Source organism: Pseudoliparis swirei, chromosome 22 (genome assembly GCF_029220125.1).
Source record: "Pseudoliparis swirei isolate HS2019 ecotype Mariana Trench chromosome 22, NWPU_hadal_v1, whole genome shotgun sequence".
NCBI lineage: Eukaryota > Metazoa > Chordata > Actinopteri > Perciformes > Liparidae > Pseudoliparis > Pseudoliparis swirei.
In genome coordinates this window covers 15,157,399-15,182,004 of record NC_079409.1, presented here as the reverse complement: position 1 = coordinate 15,182,004, position 24,606 = coordinate 15,157,399, and the positions used below count along the sequence as shown (strand labels likewise).

General features: G+C 46.1%; 1 protein-coding gene across 2 annotated transcripts in view; it reads right to left on the bottom strand.

Annotated features, from left to right (window-relative positions):
* The window catches only part of ddr1 (discoidin domain receptor tyrosine kinase 1), a 38,802-nt gene extending 15,436 nt beyond the window's left edge, over window positions 1-23,366 (bottom strand). For both annotated transcript variants that reach the window (XM_056445053.1, XM_056445052.1), the window contains exons 1-6: window positions 23,284-23,366; window positions 8,559-8,716; window positions 6,558-6,660; window positions 4,008-4,083; window positions 3,479-3,631; window positions 800-947 (exon numbers count right to left, since the gene is read on the bottom strand). In XM_056445053.1, the coding sequence (XP_056301028.1) occupies window positions 800-947; window positions 3,479-3,631; window positions 4,008-4,083; window positions 6,558-6,660; window positions 8,559-8,658 (580 nt within the window). In that variant the 5' untranslated portion in view covers window positions 8,659-8,716; window positions 23,284-23,366. The remainder of the gene's footprint in view (window positions 1-799; window positions 948-3,478; window positions 3,632-4,007; window positions 4,084-6,557; window positions 6,661-8,558; window positions 8,717-23,283) is intronic.
* Window positions 23,367-24,606: the final 1,240 nt, after the last annotated feature.

Here is a 24,606-nt window from a genome sequence, read left to right as displayed (position 1 = left end):
AGAGCAGAGGCCACGTCAGCAACAGCCCATCGCTCTGCTCCCCACAATAAACTAAGCTTCACGTCACATTTACAGTACAAGCGTGCAGTATTCTCCGTTTGCACATAAATGAGTGTGTGTGGACGTGGTTATGCACGTGGATGTGCGCTTCATGTCGGAGCGAGTGCAGGATTCTGAAAGTGGAACAATAAACACGGCAAAGACACCGCGGCGCCATCACATCTGATACGACATGAGAGGAGAGGCGGGTTGTGTGTAAAACTTGACTGAATCCTCTATACTCTCTGGATTGTGGGAGCTGCAGAGGGCACATTAGAGCACACTTTAGAAAGATGGTCTCCCCGAAGACCCGGATCGGGACCTGGGGCTTTCTGGCCTCTGTGACCGTTGTGATTTACAGGCGGCCAGATGCTGTCGGAGGGCGGTGGATGAGGAGGGAGCGGAGGTGAGCCGGCCATAAATACTCAGCTCGTCAGTGGAGACGAATACAATTTATTACTGTGTGGCTTCTTTCAACCGGGAAACCCTCAGCGGGTCTGTTAATGTGTTGCAATGCCTCCAATCAATACACGGGACGCATGGCGAAAACACACTGAATCATTACCATCTGAAATCCCCCTTGTTCCATTTGAATACATTTAGAAGGACCCTGACCTCAGTCACCTTCACCATGAAATGTGATCTGATAAATCAAGGTCTTGGGGAGCATGTCCCAGAATACACAGACGGATGAATAACAATAAGTTACAACAAAAGAAGGAACATTTTGTGTTTGGCTGATCCCTTCACAAACACTTACCATTCCAAAGACAACCGTAGAGCTCCACCCGGAGACAAACGCTCATAACTCGGTCAGCCAGTGGGTAGAAGCGCACCATGCGGGCCACGATGGGGGGGCCCAGGTCTTTCAGAACCACATCATAGGTGTTCTCGTTCCCCGACACCGCCTAGGGGCGAGAGGTACACGTATCAAATCACACAGTCCATCGCTCGTCTCCTGTTGTCTGTGGACTTGTATGATTCTTACAGCGTGAGCCTCTGGTAGTTTTTGTTGGCGCGGTCCAAACCAAAAGATTTAAGTTGGCTGGAAATGTCTGAAAATCTGTTGCTTGGCAATGTTCTAAAATAATAACTGGAAAAGGGGGACAAAACGGTAAGAGACCTGAAACATTGGCTGTTGGAGGTCTAAATTCCCATGCCATCATGTGGTAGTCGTACAAAACAATGCAGAGCTTAGTCAACAAAGAAAATGTTGGACATTTACCAAACACAGTGAGAAGCCTTTATCTGCACGAGGTGAGCCCTCATTGGAGCGTTGGAAACTGCCATTGAAGGCACATTTTGTCCAAGGAGAAAAGCTCGTGGACAGAGTTCAGCTGCTGCATCGAAACGGCTCCACTTCCCGATAATTGACAGATAAATCAAAAGCAGATGAATAATCCAGCCCTCTGCTTAACAAGACATTCATATTAAACAGCCGCAGGACATTGAGCTGTTTTCTATCAACCGTGGAGCCTCGGCCTCATCTGTACGTTCCTCTGTATGTTCCTCTGTATGTTCATCTCTATGTTCCTCTGTATGTTCCTCTGTATGTTCCTCTGTATGTTCCTCTGTATGTTCATCTCTATGTTCCTCTGTATGTTCATCTCTATTTTCCTCTGTATGTTCCTCTGTATGTTCCTCTGTATGTTCCTCTGTATGTTCCTCTGTATATTCATCTCTATGTTCCTCTGTATGTTCCTCTGTATGTTCATCTCTATGTTCCTCTGTATGTTCATCTGTATGTTCCTCTGTATATTCATCTCTATGTTCCTCTGTATGTTCATCTGTACGTTCCTCTGTATGTTCCTCTGTATGTTCCTCTGTATGTTCCTCTGTATGTTCCTCTGTATGTTCCTCTGTATGTTCATCTCTATGTTCCTCTGTATGTTCCTCTGTATGTTCCTCTGTATGTTCCTCTGTATGTTCCTCTGTATGTTCATCTGTATGTTCATCTGTATGTTCATCTGTACGTTCCTCTGTATGTTCCTCTGTATGTTCCTCTGTATGTTCATCTGTACGTTCCTCTGTATGTTCCTCTGTATGTTCATCTCTATGTTCCTCTGTATGTTCCTCTGTATGTTCCTCTGTATGTTCATCTCTATGTTCATCTGTATGTTCATCTCTATGTTCCTCTGTATGTTCCTCTGTATGTTCATCTGTACGTTCCTCTGTACGTTCCTCTGTACGTTCCTCTGTATGTTCCTCTGTATGTTCCTCTGTATGTTCCTCTGTATGTTCCTCTGTATGTTCATCTGTATGTTCATCTGTACGTTCCTCTGTATGTTCCTCTGTATGTTCATCTCTATGTTCCTCTGTATGTTCCTCTGTATGTTCATCTCTATGTTCCTCTGTATGTTCCTCTGTATGTTCATCTGTATGTTCCTCTGTATGTTCCTCTGTATGTTCATCTCTATGTTCCTCTCTATGTTCCTCTGTATGTTCCTCTGTATGTTCATCTCTATGTTCATCTGTACGTTCCTCTGTATGTTCATCTCTATGTTCCTCTGTATGTTCATCTCTATGTTCCTCTGTATGTTCCTCTGTATGTTCCTCTGTATGTTCATCTGTACGTTCATCTGTATGTTCCTCTGTATGTTCATCTGTATGTTCATCTGTATGTTCCTCTGTATGTTCATCTCTATGTTCATCTGTACGTTCCTCTGTATGTTCATCTCTATGTTCCTCTGTATGTTCATCTCTATGTTCCTCTGTATGTTCCTCTGTATGTTCCTCTGTATGTTCATCTGTACGTTCATCTGTATGTTCCTCTGTATGTTCATCTGTATGTTCATCTCTATGTTCCTCTGTATGTTCCTCTGTATGTTCATCTCTATGTTCATCTCTATGTTCATCTGTATGTTCCTCTGTACGTTCCTCTGTACGTTCCTCTGTACGTTCCTCTGTATGTTCCTCTGTATGTTCATCTGTATGTTCATCTCTATGTTCCTCTGTATGTTCCTCTGTATGTTCATCTCTATGTTCATCTCTATGTTCATCTGTATGTTCCTCTGTACGTTCCTCTGTACGTTCCTCTGTACGTTCCTCTGTACGTTCCTCTGTACGTTCCTCTGTACGTTCCTCTGTATGTTCCTTTGTATGTTCATCTCTATGTTCCTCTGTATGTTCATCTGTACGTTCCTCTGTACGTTCCTCTGTACGTTCCTCTGTACGTTCCTCTGTACGTTCCTCTGTATGTTCATCTGTACATTCCTCTGTACGTTCCTCTGTACGTTCCTCTGTACGTTCCTCTGTACGTTCCTCTGTATGTTCATCTCTATGTTCATCTCTATGTTCCTCTGTATGTTCCTCTGTACGTTCCTCTGTACGTTCCTCTGTACGTTCCTCTGTACGTTCCTCGATCCCATAGCTTAAATAACGGCATTCAAACTGCTGCCGTCCTTCATCATGTCCTCGTGGAGGAGTGGGCTCTGCTTACCGCTTTTCCCCAGCGGTCCTTCCAGGTGATCCATTTCACTCCGTCTCGGGAATAGCGGAGCCGATAACTGCGGGCAAACTCCTGGCCGTGCCCGTCGGCGTGACGACCCTGAGTACCAACCAGAGCTAGGAAGTGGAGTTTGTGCAGGTCCACCTGCAGGAGACGGGGAAAACATCAACACACTCGTCACTCACTAGAATACATGCAAACAGATCGAGATTCAGATAAAAGGATATTGGGAAATCATAAAAAAAAAAAAATTACGTTTATTGTACTACATTTCTAAATTCATAGGTAGATTTAAAAGAGGCGCTTGTGCAGTTGAAGTGCTCGTTGCAAGTGTATTCATAGCTGATGAGTCACTCTAAATATTGGCCTTGAGTGAATTAATGCTATGTAAAGAGTCTTTTACAGATCTATGACTAATATCATTTTCAATTAATTCTTTTGAAAACCAAAAACGATTAATTGAGCTCCACTTCAAAAGTGTAACGGTGTGAATGATAGCAGAGTAAACCAAGCATCTGACCTGAAGGTATTCTGATCCACTGGGGAACACGGCTCCTGCAGGACACCACGCCCCATCCCCCTCTCCGGTGCTCAACCTGCGACAAGCAGAGGCATATTAATGTTGGATAATAAAAAGGTGAAAGAAAGAAAAAATGACCCAAGAAACATTGAAATAACAACTTTAAAGTCCACCAAATCCCAGTCCCACACATTCCCATTCAGAGATACAAGCACACCCACAAAGAGACCCACAGTGCCACCAACACGCAGGCCGACTGCTGAGAAGTCAATACAAAGGCTCCATCCCTCCTCTACCAGCAACGCATATCGATTGCACAGCAGCCAAACGTTTACACATAAATGGCTATGGCTTAAGGTGCACAGCAGGCCGTGGGGAGGGGGGGGGGGGAGGGAAAGAAAGAAAGAGAGAGAGAGAGAGAGAACGAAAATACAGACGCATGCAGAGTTGAAAAGAGATGACGAGTCTCTTCAAACCTCACAACAACATGTAAAACACCAGGACCGATCTCCTCGGGCGGCCATGACCACACACGCGCACCACTAAAAGATGTTCGCTCAGTGTGACCTTCCTCCATCCAGCCTGGGGAGAAAAGTAATTCTGCCGCCGCAGACCGGCCACAAAGAGACCACACGCTTGGCTTGGCGCGTCCGTGACGTCGGACAAACTCTCACGAGGAGCTTTGGAACCGGCGCCAGGCCACAACCGCGCTCAGACCACCACGGGGCTGCTCTCAAAATGAAAGCTGCTGCTCAGACCGCCGAAACAAATAACTAGATCCACTCGGTCACACCGACGGTGGCGCAATAAGTCCCCTCGGGGGTGAGACCGTGCAGCCGGAAACCGCGAGATGATATCACATTAGTGCTGCACATCCTGTGATGGAGACGAGGATGATGAGGGAGAGAGGAGGAATTTGGCCGGGCAGAGTCCAGTCCCCCGCTCACCAGCAGGGTTGACATTACAGCAGGCTGTTCTGCCAAGTACCTCATTATCCTCCTCTTCCTCTTTGTCTTTCACTTCCTACCTAAATACCTGCCAACAATTCATCCCTTTCACGGTGTTCTCATTTCGGCTTTCCCCTCCAACTCGTGTCCACTCCCTCACACTCCTCTGATGTTTCACTGCCTCAGAGTAATAACAGCTGCTTAATACCCATCAGCTCTGCAACCCTCCCTTAACCCTACACCTTGCCTCAAACCGCTGTCAGCACAGTGATCCACCTTTCATTTGTTTTCTCTTTCTGCCCCCCCCACCCCCGATGTCTCTTTAAAAAAAGCTTGGGCTTATAATCATTTCCACATGTTTAAGACACTCCGCCAAGAGACCCAGCCCTTACATACCAATGGAGACACATTAACACACATACATGTTGTCATGACTATTGGGGATATTACATTGACTTGCATACATTTCCTGGAGACTGACCCAAACCCCAACAATAATGGGTACAAGCCTAAACTTAACCCTAAAGTTGAAGGAAGTTTTCACCCTAAAATGTAATGAGTTATGTTACCGGGGCGTGCAATTGTGGTGGTCACATACTCCCCCAAATGCACGGCTGAAGTATGTCGCGGTCGAGGCTCGGCTCTCATATATCTGACCTCCCTGCCAGGCAGACAGTGGGAATACAACAAGCCATTAGGCTCTACAAAGACACACCATCATCTTCTGTCATTAACTATTAGACAAATGACTCAAGCGTGGTGCAAGAAGACTAAAGATAGAAGCAGGCAGACACAGCCAATAGTCCACAGTGACATGTGTGAGTGTTCCAGTATTAGACTGTAATTTATTCTGTTACATTCTAACCTGTACTGCACTAATGAAGTAAATAAATCAGACCAATTTATAAATGTGTTACGTATAACGTGTTCTACTGAATAATAAAGTGCAGAACAAATATGGGCAGTGATTCAAGTACCATCCGACAACTATGTAGCCATTCTGTTTTCTATGTGAGACGCTTTGTGAACCGACTGAAGGATTTCAAGCCAAACTTAGAACTCTGTGGTTTTGCCTGTTTTATAACAATAACTTCACATCACAGCTCCTCGTTTTACAAATCAGGAGGCTAAGCTTTAGAAAACTTACTCGAGTTGTGTAAACCATCACAGCTAACCAGTGTGCCTCGATGGTACATTCATGGTCATGGAGTTTAATTGCAAACTGATTTGAAAAGTCTGCACTGCATTATCCCAAAGTGTATGAAAGCCAAAACGATATTGTCCTTTGAATGAAACTTTATCTTCATTAAAACTAAATCTAGCAACTTATCTCCAGCTCAAAGTGCTTTTGGCAGACTGTCAGAGGTTCACTTTTCACTTCGCTGCAGTGATGCAGACGCGTGCACGGTACGCCGTGACATCACTTTGGGGTGTGGTCACAGGTGCAACAGGGACGCTGGGGGGATCAGCTGGATGAGAAGCTACTTTTAAAGCAGAATTATAGTTTTCAGACTGTAACGACGCAAAGTGCAGTAAGAGAAAAGTCCACTTGATTACTGTGGTGGGAGTATTGTACCTAGTAACACACACACACACACACTACCTTCCATGTTTGGCCTCAGTCGAGTCCGACCAGGCGCTGGAGGCAGTGATGTCAGAGTCTGGGATGGCGCCATCCTCCATCCCGAGGGCGTACCGACACTGAGCTGTGGGGGAAAGAGAGAAAGAAAGAGCGATAAAGAGAACGTGGGAGAGAGACACATGAGCAACATTCTCATTCGTATGGAGAACTTGTCCAAGGGAAACTTAATATTTCCATAAGAGTGTCAGCAGTCATTATTGGTCACGGAGCATAAAGTTGTTATGTCTTCTCTGGGAAAACTTCCGGACGCCATGCTTCATAACTCACACAGACGGCGAGAGGAGGAAAAATACCAAACTCCACAAATCATGTTGCTGTCCTCTGTTATTTATTACAGAATCTCTCGGGGAGATTATGTACTAATGAGTTAATGTGAAACGTAATGGCAGCGTTTTGCATCCCTGATACCTGGGAGTCAACAGCAAAGATAGTCATTAACATTCCTCTGACGACGGTGTAGCCGGTGTCTCCGGTGAGATACCGTGACCCGTCGGCTCAGACTACAGATTTCCGATTCCCCCCCCCACACACACACACACAAAGCCCCCTGCGATCCTGCACAGCCCCCGTTATGGTTACCACCGCTCGGGGAGTGTGCAGGAACAGAACTAAAGAGAGAAAGAAATCAAATGAAGGGCAAATGAAAGAACACAGGCGGGTCTCAGATGTCGGCTCGGACTATCAAATGATCCAGATAGTGTGGTCCCAGGCAGGGATTAGCCTCAACCCAGCTATCCGCTCTGAAGTCAGTCATGGGGAGGAGTTGATGGAGAGGGCGTTTGTGATAAAGTGGAAAGGGGTACTGAGTGACAGTGATATGGAGGGGGAGCCGAGGGTGACAGAAAGAGGCGGGGGGGGGGGGGGGCGTCCAACTCCGTTTCTGTCATTGAGTCAGCGAACAGGAATGTCGGGCTGAATGACAAACCCTTAAAAACCACAACGGCTGCAGCAGACACACACTCTCTCTCTCTCTCTCTCACACACACACACACACACACACACAATTACATCATCACCCCACATCGCCAGTCAATACCCCGCCATCTGCAATCTTCTCACCTCTCCCTCGCTCCGTGTGTCCTCTGCTTACTTTCTCCTCTTGTTATTTTTTATACAACCTTTGGCCCACACACACACACAACTTTCCTGTTCACACTGTCAATATTGATTCTGTTGTTTCAAATTGTATGTGTGTGTGTGTGTGTGTGTGTGTGTGCGCCTGTATGCGTTTCGACAATCTAGATTAATTGAGTGCAGTCACGATTAGTCAATAAATCAATTAGCAGCTTAACAGACAGTATCACCATCACAAGAGCTGATTGATTGACTAATTGATTAATGTTAATTGTTTTACCTTGCATTAGGATAATCTATTAATCATATGAGATTTATAAGTCCAAACATCTGATGGATCCAGTTTCTTAATAATAATAATAATAAATATTCTCAGTGTAGATGGTCGGCCGCGCTGCGAACCGTGATCAGCTCACACCTGGCGGGCCCTCGTTCACTAACCCCTCATGCACTCACTTCCCCGAACATTGTGACTGACACTTTCATGAGCGGCCTGTGCATTAGCGGGCTTGGCAAGCAGGGAGGGAGGAGGGTGGCTGGCTTTCTCATTCTCCCATTACACACGACACAACTGGCTGGCAGACAGGGCGAGGACACAGGATAGCCTGTTGATAGCGAACAGAGAGCGAGCCTTACTGATCTGAGAATGTGAGGAGAATGTCGGGGCAGCAGGACGGACGATGGCTGTGCCCCGTGGACGCGAGGGGGTAAAAAGAGGGGAAGGGCTCGAGTATGTCGTAATAAAAACCTGTAAAAACATGCCAACTGCATTTCAAATGTGTCATTCTTTTTGGGAAGGACGGACAAAGAAAAAATAAACGAAAGAAAAACACAGAATTTGAGTTCATCCATCACCAATTCACTCTTTGTGTGTATACGACATCTTACCTGGGTTAAAGTCCCACTCATTGTCCCCAGAAGACGACACCAGCGCCACCAGGACCGTGACCACGGTGACAGGAAACAGCCGCAGGGTTGGCAAGGCCATGACGGCAGCAACACACCTGGTTACCTGTCCGGAGACGCACTGATGTCCACAGGCATACCTGTCGCAGAAAAATAGATAATTAAATTAAATTAAATTCACATCCACTTTAGGATTCTTCACTGCGTTTGTAGAAAATGCTCCGACCACCATCAAAACCACAAATGATTATATTTTCACTCCTGCATTCATTATGCACACACACACACACACACACACACACACAAAAGAACACACACATTTACTCTCCAGGCTGTTGAGCTCCGGGCTCACTTTCTCCATCATTAACTCCCTCAATCAAATCCTCTCGTCTAAAGCACATGGCATATCTCGCAGTCACTAATGTGTTTTTCTCTGTGGCAGCAGGATGCGGTGAAATAATAAGACTTTGCTGCCTGTAGAAAGGGTAAAAACAGTTTGGTAGTTGAAGATGGTATAATGAGACGACTCCATTTACTCTCAGAGAATGTCTTATTCCTTCCGGATGGCACGGAGTGTAATTTGGATCACCCGGTCGGAGAGGCTTGTTTGGAATAAATATAACAAATGAAGCTGCGAAGATTGGAGGAAGAAAAGCCGATGAGTGACAACGTATTTTGAGTTAATGGAGATGTAAACATATGGTTAGGTAAGAGGAACACAGTGTACTTGCTCATAACCTCGTCACAGACATGTTGGATGTGATGTTGAGTGAATTTGAAGATGCACTCAGTTTATTAGGCAATTCTACCTTCATGAAGGATCTAATGCGAGAGGATTCAACTAATGATCATGATGGAGGCTGTAGTTTGTGGTGCTGTTGAATTGTGCTGTACACAGAGGTGTTTCTAAATGGAGGTCATCCTCACTAATATAAATGGGATGGACAAAATAATAGCAACATTTCTCAGTATAACAAAACAATTCAATGAAGCAACAAACTACAGCCTCCAGAATACCCCGCAACAGTTTCAACTGAAACTCAACATTAAAACCTTCATGAAGGTAGGATGTTAGTACACGACTGTTGTATTAGACTGAATTAGTTTAAACTAGATGTAACTGCAGTAACAAACTCATATTTGCAAAATAACGTAGCGTACGCAATATGTGAAAGAAATAAGCACATTTCACTGCTTTAACCCTTATTTTACTTTTGAGATGTGTTCAAGGAAGACGACCAGTGGGCAAGCAAGAGGGAAGGAAAGAAACCTCGTGATAAGTGGACGGCTGAAGTGGGAGTGACAGCTGGGAGAGACAGAGAGGCCAGGCTGTCTTCCCTGTAGACCCTCTGTGTTTCGGCTTCATCTATCCGACGAGACTGGGACAGGCCGGCAGCTGACACACAGCTGTAGTGACAGAAGATTGGAGGGGAGTGGGGAGGTGTGTGTGTGTGTGTGTGTGTGTGTGGGGGGAGAGAGTTGGGGAGGGGTACGGCATGGAAACAGAGTGAAAAGTATCGTGGAGTTAACTCAGGAACAAGAGGGCGGAGACAGTGGAACCAGAGCAATTATGACATGGGTACATGTGTGTGCGTGTGTGTTTAAGAGCAGGGAGGTGGTGTGGAGAGGGTGACTTTTGACCTTGTACGGTGTGTGCGTGTGTGTGTGTGTGTGTGGGACGTGGGTTGTGTCTGTGGGCAGAGGAGATCTCAGGGATATCCAGCCAGTGCAGCTGTCCTGAACGGGAGACACGACGCAACCCACACATAGTTCATATGTTCGAGTAGGGAAAGGAAAGACAGGCGGACATTGGCAGAAACACACGTTGTCCAAATGACTAAGTATGTGTGCAAGTATGCCAGATCACCAAACGCTGAAATATGGAGTTTATAGGACTAAGCTGTGTGTACAAATCTGAGCTGAAAATTGGATGACTGGGGCCACACATTTGAGGTAATCAGTAATCACCATAACAACCACTGTGTTGTCAACAGACATTATCCTCGACAGCGTCTCATCACCGCTGTGTCAATGAAAGGGGAAACAACCTTTTATGTTTCAGAGAGACAAAGAAACAAAGAAGACCTTCCAGACAAATGCTTTATCGAGCCATCGGAGAACATTGTTGTTGGACAAGTCAAGTGGTGTCGGACAGCTGTGGTTCGCGCTCGGCGAGGCCGGAGGACCTGCTGTGATCTGGAGGAGGCAGCAGAGTGTGGAGCCCAATCTACACTTTAACATTTTCTCTCCGCTAATCCAAACGCAGCACTAATGAATACTTATGAGCAGCTGCCGTTTCCGTCCCGCACGACAAAACGCGACAGACAAGAGAGTCAAGGGCAGAGAGACGCACTGGGAAAGACTTTTTAGTTAGAAGTCATTACACAGTCTCTATAATTAGATGTCTTCAGTGAAACTGGCAGGACAGCGTTGGCACTGGTTAGTGTCTTTTCTAGAAAGCCCCTTATGTTGGACCCAAATGTTTGCATTCGTTATTCTTTCCAGTTGTATAATGAAGCCGGTCCAAAGTGACCTAGAGGATCGTATTCAGGTTGGTTCGCATAACCAATTAAAATGCCAAACTGTGTTTGCTTTCAATCACTGCAGAGAATGTCATAACTATTGGTTTTTATAGACCATACAGCCATTAGTTTCAGACCGTTTCAGAACCGTATAGAATAATCTTGCAGAGGTTTGAAACCTAGGAGAGGTAATCAATCACATTCATCATTTAGTCCACTTCTTTTTTATTACGCCAACATAATCAACATCTGAGACTCAAGAGAGCTGCTGCAGTATTTCAAGTCAGAAATGAGCAAACTTACAATATGCTTGATTTTGGAATAACAAATCATTTGAATGACATGATTCTTTGCAACTTGAGTTTTTAAAGCGACCACCCCTTGTCTTGACTAAAATATCTTTAAAACTATAAAAGATGGAGTGCCGTGAAATGTGGTGCATACATTCACGTCGCCCACAGAATTAAATGTAATCACGTAACCTTCCCACAACCTGTTGAACCAACATTCCCCTCAGCCTCAACTGCACTTTGTCGACAATTTATAGGACAGATAAGGAAAGTGACCTGCTAAGCATCAGCATGGTAGCCGTGTCACTGGGAGCATGATAGCATATGCTTAGCACAGCATTTACCTGCAGCCTAACAGAGCCAGAGCATGGCTGTAGACACACTCTCCAGTCACAGACCTGTGTAGAGGCTCCGGTCACAGACCTGTGTAGAGGCTCCAGTCACAGACCTGTGTGGAGGCTCCAGTCACAGACCTGTGTGGAGGCTCCAGTCACAGACCTGTGTGGAGGCTCCAGTCACAGACCTGTGTGGAGGCTCCAGTCACAGACCTGTGTGGAGGCTCCGGTCACAGACCTGTGTGGAGGCTCCGGTCACAGACCTGTGTGGAGGCTCCAGTCACAGACCTGTGTAGAGGCTCCAGTCACAGACCTGTGTGGAGGCTCCAGTCACAGACCTGTGTAGAGGCTCCAGTCACAGACCTGTGTGGAGGCTCCAGTCACAGACCTGTGTGGAGGCTCCAGTCACAGACCTGTGTGGAGGCTCCGGTCACAGACCTGTGTAGAGGCTCCAGTCACAGACCTGTGTGGAGGCTCCAGTCACAGACCTGTGTGGAGGCTCCGGTCACAGACCTGTGTAGAGGCTCCAGTCACAGACCTGTGTAGAGGCTCCAGTCACAGACCTGTGTAGAGGCTCCAGTCACAGACCTGTGTAGAGGCTCCAGTCACAGACCTGTGTGGAGGCTCCAGTCACAGACCTGTGTGGAGGCTCCAGTCACAGACCTGTGTGGAGGCTCCGGTCACAGACCTGTGTGGAGGCTCAGTCACAGACCTGTGTGGAGGCTCCAGTCACAGACCTGTGTAGAGGCTCCAGTCACAGACCTGTGTAGAGGCTCCAGTCACAGACCTGTGTGGAGGCTCCAGTCACAGACCTGTGTGGAGGCTCCAGTCACAGACCTGTGTAGAGGCTCCAGTCACAGACCTGTGTAGAGGCTCCAGTCACAGACCTGTGTAGAGGCTCCAGTCACAGACCTGTGTAGAGTCTCCAGTCACAGACCTGTGTGGAGGCTCCAGTCACAGACCTGTGTGGAGGCTCCAGTCACAGACCTGTGTGGAGGCTCCAGTCACAGACCTGTGTAGAGTCTCCAGTCACAGACCTGTGTGGAGGCTCCAGTCACAGACCTGTGTGGAGGCTCCAGTCACAGACCTGTGTAGAGGCTCCAGTCACAGACCTGTGTAGAGGCTCCAGTCACAGACCTGTGTAGAGGCTCCGGTCACAGACCTGTGTGGAGGCTCCGGTCACAGACGAGTGACTCGCTGCCTCAGTCCCACGTGACTCGCGGCCGCTGGGCGACTCAACGTGGCGAGCTCTTTGTTTTGGATGTCCGTCAGCGTGTGAGGACGCCGGTGAGATCATACGCACCACTAGCCTCCGAGTCCTGGAGAGTAGGAAGTGTGGATTAATCCCTGAACTCCACAACAGTTGGAAACGAGGTCATGTGATGGATTTCCTGTAAACAGTCTTGTTGCTGGTCCCGGAGGGGCCACTGTTTCCTGGTTATTACTACCCACTCTAACACACTGAGCAAGTTGACAAATTAACAAATGTTGAATAGATTGTTTGAATGACGGTTATTCAAGGTTGAAAAGTGAAATTGAAGCACATGTCTAGTCTTAGTTTAGCAACAATCTGTTCACAATAAGAGTAGACACAGTCTGTGCATATGGCAATAAATAAACCGTTATACTAGCTACGCAGGCGCAGCGCTTATTTACAGGTGTTAATGCGTTTTAAAAATATGTAAGGAGGCTTTGATAATACGGTTAGAAAATTGAGCTGTAGCCAATACATCTCTTTATATCAGAGCTAAATGATGCAATGTTGAAAGTGGAAAAGGCAGGAATTTTTGGCTACACCAGTCTGTCCATGCGATTACTTTTTTCATTTTGAATGAATTTTCTTTAGCTTGCATATGTAAAAATTCTACTTGGTGTAATATTGTCTTCACTCCAAGCAAGAAAACACAACTCCTCCCCCACTGAGGACAGAAACCAGGGAGCTCGAAAAACTGAAAAGTAAGGCGGTGCACTTCTAATAATAACCTCCACTGACATCAACAAATGAGCCACGATATCTCAGGAAGCTGCAGAGAAAGTCTGATATGCTGTTAGTCATAGTGCTGATAACATGCTGGTCATCAAACTGTACAGCTGCGCGTCACAATATCCAACTATACAGGGAAGTGCCAGTGACGATAGTGGAATCTCATCTTCCGGAGTTGTACCAGAGGTTAAGGACGCAGGAGGGAAGATGAGTCACTTAAACAGAATAATGGTGAAGGCAGCAGCGGTGGCTGAGTCAGGAAAACTAATTAAACCGCAGCAACAGGAGAAGGAGAAAGTGTGACCAAAGGTTGACTGAAAGAGGCGGTGATTACGATCAAACGGCAAAGGAAGCACGGAGAAGGGATCGTAAAACAAAACCTGTGAAGAATCAAGTTGTGCTGAACTCATGAAGCCCGCTCAGCTTCACCCCACAAATACCCATCTCAGAGCACACTGGTCAGAACACATATCATGAACTAGAACGGGCACTCGGTAGAGCGCATACCTTCGCATATCACAAGATTGGGTATTGAATTATGAACATGTTGGCATTAGTTGCATGCCAATTGGATACAGATTGACCGTGCTATGGTAAAAAGAAGATGTTGACCTTTCCATGACCTTGACCTTTGACCCGATCAATCCCAAAATCTAAGCAAATGGTCCCCGGATAATAACCAATCATCCCACCAAATTGCATGCGTATCGGTTGAATACTTGTTGTGTTATGCGAGTAACACGCATATAAATAAATAAATACACGGCGATCAAAACATAACCTTCCGCATTTTCAATGCGACGGTAACAAGCCGACACCGGATGACTCACGGGTAAAATAAATAAATAAATAAAAACGGGTAAAGAAATTGGCATCCTGAAGCTGAAATCGCTCATAACTTAAGAGTGAAACTTCCATCTTCTCCCTTTTCGCGGCCCGCTTTAAAACCTGGAGCGGGTCCACTTGGCGGCTGCGTTGCAGCAGTGCTCAGCATCTCTGCATCGTGGACAGAGACCAACGATGAGCGATTACCTCCGGCTGGTCTGGCAAAGAAGAATGCCTTCATCAACAGCCGCCACACAAACCACTTGGAGCCAGAAACACTTTTTGTTGGCCGGTAAAAGAAACACTTTGGTGGGAACTTCATTTGACAGGTTTATGATACGTGTACAATGACGTAATTCACAGAATAGTCACATTTATTCAAGATCAGAGGCCAGAACAAAGACGGTTCAAAAACTGGATTATGTAGGAGTCTGGTGGAGGTGGGTCATATTCTACATGTCTGGGTCATATTCTACATATTCTTGTTGTAGATAATGTTCAGAGCTAGAATATATCAACTGATATGGCGTATTGCCGATATACAGTGGTGTATAGTAACGAAGTAGAAGTACTTCGTTACTTTACTTAAGTAGTTTTTTTGGGTATCTGTACTTTATTTTACTACTTATATTTCTGTTTACTTTTACTTTTACTTCACTACATTTTGCAATGAAAACTTGTACTTTTACTCCTATACATTTCCCCTGAAACAGTATCGTTACTCGTTACTACGGGAAAAAAATAATCATGAGAAACATCGGGGACTGTTGTGGAACACACCGCAGCGCACCTGAACGCAGCACGAGCACCAGGTTGGGGGTCATTGGTCCTTGCCGCGTGTTTTCTCTTCCCAGTGATGCCCAGGATGCTAGCGAGCGGCTACAGATACGACTCGTTTCATGTCGAGCAGCAATGGAAGCTACTCGAACAACCACGGTGACCAAGATCAACGTCCGTGGCCATATTTGGGCGAACTCTTTTCTTTTGTCGGAGTGAAAGTTTCTTCCTACCGGATGAAGTGCCTCTTATGCCGACCGAAAGCTACGGAGATACTGGCCTTCAACAACTCACCAACCTCAGGAAACACATTGAGGTAAACTAAGATTAATCCCATGAGCCGCAACGTTAATGGTTGGTCATCATAAACCTGTTAAGATATCTAGCAGTGTTGTCCTCAGGATTGGAGTAAGTTATATCTTTGGCAGGAGAGGGGGGAGGCAGGTGTCTGATTGTCCTACGCATGTTGTATGTTAGGCTAACGCTCGCTAGCTATCGTCAATTAAATGAGACAATTAGCGTTAGTGCAGCAGACAGATCTCTAGCGAGTTAATGAGCTGAAGAAGTGTTGACAGTTGTGAGAATTTGTTGATTTGAGTCGTCTTAGCTATAATATAATTCTAATCATTACAGCATTATTATAATTATTTGTATTAATATTATAAGAGTGACGGTCCAATAATGGCGACGATAATGATTTGGGACTGTTGTTGTGTTTAACTACAGAGATACAAGTACATATTCACAAATCAACTCTGGATGCACGGACAGTGCATGAAACTAAATGTATAAACTTCAAATTAAAACAAACTATTTTGTACAAAACTGTTGGTTGGGGTCATGACATGTTAGGAAGTGTTATTAATTCTATCATGTCTGTAATACTCTCACTTTATTTCAGGAATGGACTACATCAAGCAGCACATGGAAGAACCCTCCCTGCAGCTAGGGGATGCCAACAGGTCCAGTTCATCTGATGAAGAGGACTTCTTCTTCGTCATCTCAAGCGCATGACAGCAGTGTGGATCACGTTGACTTGCTGAAATGCTTCCCAACTGTGTGCTGCTGTCTGTGAGGCTAGACCCACTCTACCTGCACCATCAGGGCCTGTGAAGCTAGACACACTCTACCTGCACCAGGGCCTGTGAAGCTAGACACACTCTACCTGCACCACCAGGGCCTGTGAAGCTAGACACACTCTACCTGCATCAGGGCCTGTGAAGCTAGACACACTCTACCTGCACCATCAGGGCCTGTGAAGCTAGACACACTCTACCTGCACCACCAGGGCCTGTGAAGCTAGACACACTCTACCTGCACCATCAGGGCCTGTGAAGCTAGACACACTCTACCTGCACCACCAGGGCCTGTGAAGCTAGACACACTCTACCTGCATCAGGGCCTGTGAAGCTAGACACACTCTACCTGCACCACCAGGGCCTGTGAAGCTAGACACACTCTACCTGCATCAGGGCCTGTGAAGCTAGACACACTCTACCTGCACCACCAGGGCCTGTGAAGCTAGACACACTCTACCTGCATCAGGGCCTGTGAAGCTAGACACACTCTACCTGCATCAGGGCCTGTGAAGCTAGACACACTCTACCTGCACCATGTGAACGGCTCTTCAGCATCGCAGGACTCGTCTTCAGCCCCAGAAGAGCGACACTGAAATCTGTCCATTTTGAAAATCAACTTCTTTTGAAGATGAACAATACATTTTTCACTTTAAAGTGATGATTCTGGTTGTTACTTTTGGTTCTGCTTTTTTCTGTGTTAATTGTGTTCTTATATTTTAGTAATTTCATAGTATTCATATATTGCTAAGTTCATCCTAGCTCATACTCCTTGTTCATGGCGGCCACAGCACCTAAACAAATAAACTTCATAATTCTCAAAATTCTGACCCTTTGTTTTTTTTATTAACAGCATTTACTTTTACTTTTACTTTCAATACTTAAGTACATTTAATATCAGAAAATTACTTTTGATACTTAAGTACAAAAAAAATCAGATACTTTAATACTTTTACTCAAGTAGTATTCTCATAGGTGACTTTTACTTTTACTTGAGTAATTTTCCAGTCAAGTATCTTTACTTTTACTCAAGTATGACTTTTGGGTACTTTATACACCACTGCCGATATACAAGTCCAAACAGGTAAGAAGTAGTTTACTTTAACTGTAAAATGTTCTGGGAAGTACAAATAGTGGAAACAAATCTTTAATAAACATATTCAAGGGATCCTTATCAAAGAGGTTTATGTGATATAAAAAAATCGGATCGTTTCAAATCTCAAATATGGTTACAAAAATCAAGAGTAAGTTCCTGGTGTTTCCCCGAGTATTAGCTTTAAAACAGGCTTAATATTTAAAATGATTCAACACAATAAATGCACAAAGCATCTGGGTCTCGCCTTAATAAACGAGGTGTCTAAATGCTGTTCTGCAGGATCCAGTTGATCCAGAACTTCTTCTGCTTCCTGCACACCAGGTTCCACATCTCTCAGAGCAATGCTGCATATTTGTTCCGGTAATGTGGACTTTTGGCAGACAATTTGTCCCACCTATGTTCCAATTAAGAGCTCGAGAAGAAGGTGACCTTTGCAAGTTTGCCTACAAATCAATAAGCTGCACACACGGTGCAAACACAATGTTGCATCTGGATTCCTTCATTGTACTCCAATCACTTGGCATTTGAAGATAGACTGTCTGGAATAAACGTACAAGAGTGCTAAGAGTGAACTATAATTAAACAATATATGTTTGGTGACAGCTGAAATGTGACACTGAGCACAAGATCCCCCCGAAGAGAAAGACCACCAAGCGAAGGCCTTGTGAGCCCCTCTGGCTCCCAGGGGCGGTTCATCAGCTCCTCTCCCTGTGCACCCAAAGGACAAAACGGGAGAAGATAGTGTACAAGTTCTTTTGGAAAACTGTTTTTTGATTGACAGCAACTGGGCTTGGCGCTTCGGACTTGTCGGTGCACGAAGTTTAACCGTTCTCAGCTCTTTTTGTCTCTGCGTTAGGCATCTGGAATGAAAGGAGTGGCATTTCACTTTCTGGTGAAAGTGAGTTCATGAAAGGCTTTTCTCACTTTGCTAAAGAAGTTAGAAGATAGAGTTTCACGCTGCTGCACGAAAACGAGCCTTCACCGCTACAGAGGGGAAATGGATCTAGAGTTTGACCTGAATTGAAGCGTGCGTGTACAAATTATTAGGAGAATCTAGCAGGTATGTGGCAGCATTAGCACGTTAATATGACAGCAGAGAGTATGTGTGTGGTTCGAGTGTGACCGCCGTCTTCGGGCTGCAGTGTGACAACGAGCCGCCGCCCAGTTCACTGAATTAAATTTGCAAAGCCTCACTGCCACTTGTCAGAGAGCGAGTGAGAAGCAGAGGGGAGGATGGGGTGGAAGGAGAAAGGGGAGGCATGTGGCAGCACAGTGCTACTCTAACAAAGAGCGGAGAGAAAACGGCCTGCGAAAGAGATGCAGGACGACAGACACAAGAATGCCGAGGCGGACAAAAACTCTGTCCGGTAACCAAACGAAAAGACTCAGAATGACCGCGCGGGACAAAAGGAAACTCTTTGCCCGCATGAGGGTGAGAATTATCAATCCAGCAAGCAGCTATTGAAAAAGAGGAGGGAAAGAAGGAGGGATGGCCTGGAGTGGAACTGAACCGAGCGGGAAGAGAAACTAGGGAGGCCAGATGAAACGGGAGTTCAGTGAGACTCAGCATTGAGAGTCACAGTGAGAAGTCAGCCCTCTCACACACACACACACCTTCTTCTCCGCTGCAATGAATCACCGCGGAGCAGAGAGGAAAGAAGTCAAGAAGTCTTTGAGCTGTTCAATGTCTGGCTACTGCAGTGCATGGGGAGGCTGAGAAATACTCCACATAAGAGAAAACGTGGATGCAAAAAAGTTTTAACCTGATTAATATGGAGCCAGGGTCCTCCTCCTCCTCCTCCTCCTCCTTTCTAACCCCTGGGAGGGAGAGACAGGCCCCACCCCACTCAGCGTGGATATCATTACAATTCTAATCCATCAGAAGAAGAGAAGACGTATATAAAGAGAATTTCACCGTTGATGTTTAACACAATTTTTCTTCCGTGTTCCAACAAGGTTTCAAAAGCACCGACTTTGCCAGAAGCAATTAGTAATTGTTAGTTATATAGCGAGCCACGAGAGGCCGGGTGTGCTCGCAGTTCGCGACAAAAACACCACCTGCGTGTGAGGATTCGAATTGAGACGACTAAAATAAATAAAAAATGATCAAGAACGAGTTAGAAGTAGAGAAGCGAGCACGCACACCAGCTTTTAAGTTTGACAGAGTTTCCATCTTTCATTAGGCTCGTCTGGTTCTTCCCGTTGTTGGGGAGACGTGAGAAAGAACTCCACGTGACTCACGGCTGGTTTCAGCTCACAGGGTTCACCCTTCACATCATTAACTCTACCTCATTTGAGTTCACAGATGTGTTGACAGATACAGGGAGATCGGCTGCACATGGGAAAACAAGTTGGAGGCTTTGGTGGGAGACTCATCAGGCCTCTGCTGATCAACGCTCATGGGCACATCAGCCGCCATCAGGATAACCGTTTAAAATACAAAAAGAAACGACAAGAACAAATGGCTCAACTGTTCTTCTTCCTTTCCGAATGTCCAACAGAGTACAGAAGTGCGATGCTAATAAAGCAGTGGGCGACTTTTTTTAATGATGATTTTATTATTTAAGTCATAAACATGTAATGCAGTTGTGAAATTAAAACATAAGAAAAAGTGTTACATGCCTGCTTCTACATTGCTGTACTTTTCATGTTAATGAATGATATCATTCACATTTAGCACCTCTATTCAGGCCAAATTGTTGGCCATATTTGCAGGTTTCTGAGTCAACAAGCCAAGATCCTGAGATACTTTGATAATAAAGTGTGAAAATATAACCACAGTTTATTACAGCCAAGCAGCAACACTGTTATCTAGGCAGAGCAGAGCACCCCCAACAGGAAGCACAAACAGATAAATGAGGAGACCCACAAGGACGAGAGGAGAAGGGAGGCTGAGATGGATGAGCAGAGGGAGGAAGATAAATGAAACATCTAGCGCTGCTTCAAAGGGAATGAGGAGATACAGGATGAAGAGGGAGAACATGTGCTGCATGTAGAGCGAGAGACAGATTATCAGAGTGATCCATTAGGGGGATCAAAGGTATGCCGGGTGTCAGAGAGGAGTCGAGGCCTGATCCGATAGAAGGTAAGACTTCAGTGACGGAGATTCACTGAGCGCAAATCAAATTGAGACAACTAGAGCCCAAGAACACCCCGGGTCTCACTTTGAAGTGTCACCACCCAATACTGCGGGAGTTTGTTCCTCCGAAAGTCTCGTCAAGCTAGCTCTGCGTGTGAACACACACACACACACACACACACAGATGCACACGCAATGCAATTGAAAAGTCAAGCTGTCTAGACTGGAGGGGAAATTAGTTTATAGAAACAGGGTGGACAGTCGAGTCGTGCCATCAATTGGTTTCATTTCCCATTTGCTGGGAACTTTAGAGATGATAGGGGGATCTTAAACGAATTCTTCCAATTGCCTCGATCGGTCTGTCGGGAGCCAATTAAAAGCAAGCACAGAAGTTAGCCGAGTTTCTGCCTAACACAGGATCGTTGTCAGAGTGAAAGGCCACTCTTCTGGATGGAAAGCACCATGATCATCATCATTGTGCTCCTTGATGTGGTTAACGAGCCACGCGGCCATAAAGATCAGGCAACTGTGGAAAACATTCACCGGGATTGCACGGGATCCGTCTTTGGGTTTGGGATTCCTCTCCACCTGCTCAGAAGTCTTTTCAGAACGGTCAACAACCAGAAACACAAAGACTAAGTCACAACGCATGGCTGCCGCCCGAACAATGACGCAGATGGAAGGACAACAGACTGAGGTCAATGATCGACCAGACGCCACAAACCCGTGTTCTCACCGTGGAGACCAATCGTCCCCTTGGTCCGTCTCCGCGTGAGCGCGCTCGTACACAGGCCCGCATCTGGTGTGTATTTTGTGGGGAATAAACCACCAGCAATAATGCAAAACCGCAAAGAAAACTTGTTAAATATTTCTTGTGTACATAAAAACACATTTCCAAGACCCCTCCCCCTCCCTCCCCCGCAGGCTAATAACCAAACTAAACAAATGACAAACAGCCATGTCCCAGACAAATGACTTTGTGCTGTACATGCCTCTACACAAATCACATGATGCAATTAATGTCATTTTCTCCTTAGGCTGCCATACACAAACAAATCAATAGAGAGAACTGTTCCAAGTGTGTGCCGGCACAGTTATACTCACAGAACTGGACTATCCAGCGATTTCACGTATTCTGCGTCACCTCTGCTGGACTGCACAGCTGATAAATAAAGCAGCTATGCAGGGCCAACGGCTCTTGTGGGATGCTGAGGAGGACTTAGCGGCCAGATGCCCATTAGACAGGGATCCGGCAGTTTGCTGGGAGGGACTGTGTATCCACACCGAGGGCTCCTCCTCACTTCATGCCCCTAAAGAGGGGGAATTGCCTTTTACGTCCTCCTCCCAACATGTCAACAATGCTACACCTCCTCTGGGCTGCCTGCTCAGTCCTCCGGCCAACAAACCCACATCGACAGGTTTTAGTTTTTCGACCGTCCGCTGCACTGCACACCCACTAAAGCCCGTTGTAAACTCCTCCATCAGGCCCTCCGCCCATCTGCAAGCACTACAACGTGCACAAACACACAGGAACAAGCAGGCAACAGTAACACAATCTCACCCACGTGTTCACCGCTCTCCTTCGGTCTCTTTCTGATATACACAAAGTGAGGCAGGAAGATGATAATATGCAGCTTTTGAGTACAACGTCTTGTGCTCTCTTCTTTTTTTTTTTTACTCCTGCGCCATCTCTTTAACAGAAGATGAGAATCATGGAGCCACATGTTTAATTCACTCTCGCCGCCCCTTTCTTCTGGCTCATAAAAAAACTCAAAATGTGATTTCAGTTCAAAGTCCAAACCCCCTGGCAGCTCCTCCACAGAGTTTGAATATGTTTTTCCTGTATCGATACAGTTTCTCCTCTCCAGCATCAGGCCAACATGGGATATTATCCAAGTTTGCTTCGGATGACGGATTAACTCTCCAAAAGGAGGAAGCATCACAATTAAGGCCAGAGGTGAATGAACCCAGAGCAGATGCCCTTATTGGAGGTCACCTGTGGTGCTGAGAGGTCGCAGGGTTGATGGGGGGTGTGATGACCACCACCTGGATGCTTCAAGGTCTTGACATTAAACACTTCAGCGACCCATTCATCAAGACTGCTGCTGCTGCTGCTGCTGCAGTTTTAAAGCTTTGCAGGTCAAGGAGAAACACTTTTATTCGACTCAAGGTTTTTGTGTGTTAGAATAAAAAGGTGCCATGTGAGAGTTCAACAGTCTGCCACCAAAGACTTGACTGGTGGTGACACCTTAACCAAACCATCACCTCAGTGTGGGAGTCATCATCATGATGGAATAAATAAAAAGTCAAATGACGATAAATCTGTGAAAGCAATCTAATGAGCACAAATCAGGACCGAGTGACTTTTCCTCCGCTGCACAAGACCCGGTTGAGCGAGCTGTTGCTCAGTCCTCGGTGGATGAGGACCATGGCGCTCACTGGCAGATTATTCCAGCTACGCAGAAGGCGAATGCCACAATGCATCTGCCACACAAATGTGCGCAACGTTACACCGCATATGTGCGCTTCCCGGCAGCTCGTGGCTGACGTCCAGCGCTGCCTGCCCGCCTCACACCGAGACTTCAAGACGCCACGCCACAGTCAGACAGACACGCAGACAGACGGAAATATCCCCCCGCAATAATATTATAGTCGCTTCATGTGGAGCAAAGTGCGCAGATAAGAAACGCGCGAAGGGTCCGGAGGAGTGTGTGGGTACTTACCTCAAAGACACGAGAGGTGTGCGTTGACAGCGGTTCAAACTTTGAGACGAAGTCTGTGTTTGACGAAGTAAAGGTGTGTTATACCCTGAACCACGCGCGAGTCCACTGAATAATCCAAGCGGCGCTCCGTCGCGCTCAGTGAACGACCTCTGGCCAAACTCGGGAAACAAGAAATTATCCGAAAACTGCTGAGCGCGTGCGGCTGATGTTAATAAACCAACAGCCTGACTTCCACTGGACACTCGTAGGAGATAATGTTGTTTTTAAAACTCTTCCGACAATCAGGGAGAAGTCGTTGTTGATGTTGTTGTTGTTGTTGTTTTTTAAAGCGAGTTACCGTCCAGGGTCCACGCGCCTCGGCCGCTCACTGAGTCTGAGCCCCAGTCTGGGTTGAGCAGCTCCGGCCAGCAGCAGGCGCCACCAGGTGCTCATTTACATAACTGCACCGGCTGTGTCCAATCACGTCTCCGAGCAAGGTGGTTGGTTGAATATTCCAGCAGGCACGCGGTCCAATCAGATCCCCCCGTGGGCTGGACCTGTGACCTTAACCACACTGGAGAATGAAATCCAACGAGGAGCCTTTGGGGGCGAAGGGAGTTCCTTTGTTGCAGCAACACTGAGATTTTGGGAATATGACATGTGATACAGCAGCAGCACAGAGAGCGTCCACCTCGTTAACCATTCGCGCGGAGGATGATGTTGCTCTGCTGCTTCAAAAAAGGATTACTTGCTAATGTAAACTTGAATCATCTGTCCTGCCTATCAGCATCTGACCTGGGCCATTACGCGTAGACCCACAATCCTTTGCCTTGGTATTTACCTCTAAAGGAGACTTTATTACAGAGTATTGCTGGTGTAACTGTATACCATTAGTGCCATGGGGCTATAATGACTCAGATTGAAGGGTTTGCAGTCAAACACAGCAGCGGAGCTGGAACCAGGAGAGTTGTTGATATGGGACCCCGAGGCCGAGCAGGAGTGAAATGTGAATTCATGTTTTGAAAAAGCCACATGTGGGTATGTTTATGCTGAATTACATCAAAAGTTGAACCAGTCAGACATGCAAGGCAGAAAAAAACCTCTGTGTGGGAGTTACAGTATGTGTTGGTACTTGTCCGACTGAGAGGAGGGAAACTTTAGCTGGCACTCAATCAGCAGCGAGCCAATAATGGTCATTCACCTCCATCTGAGCTCGAGACACGAGGAACACAGATACTTTCTGCCTAATGTTTACTTTGGTGTGTGTTTATAAATGTACTGTGTGTGTGTGTGGGGGGTGTGCATGTTTCAATTAGCACATTATTTCACAAATCCTTTTAAAGG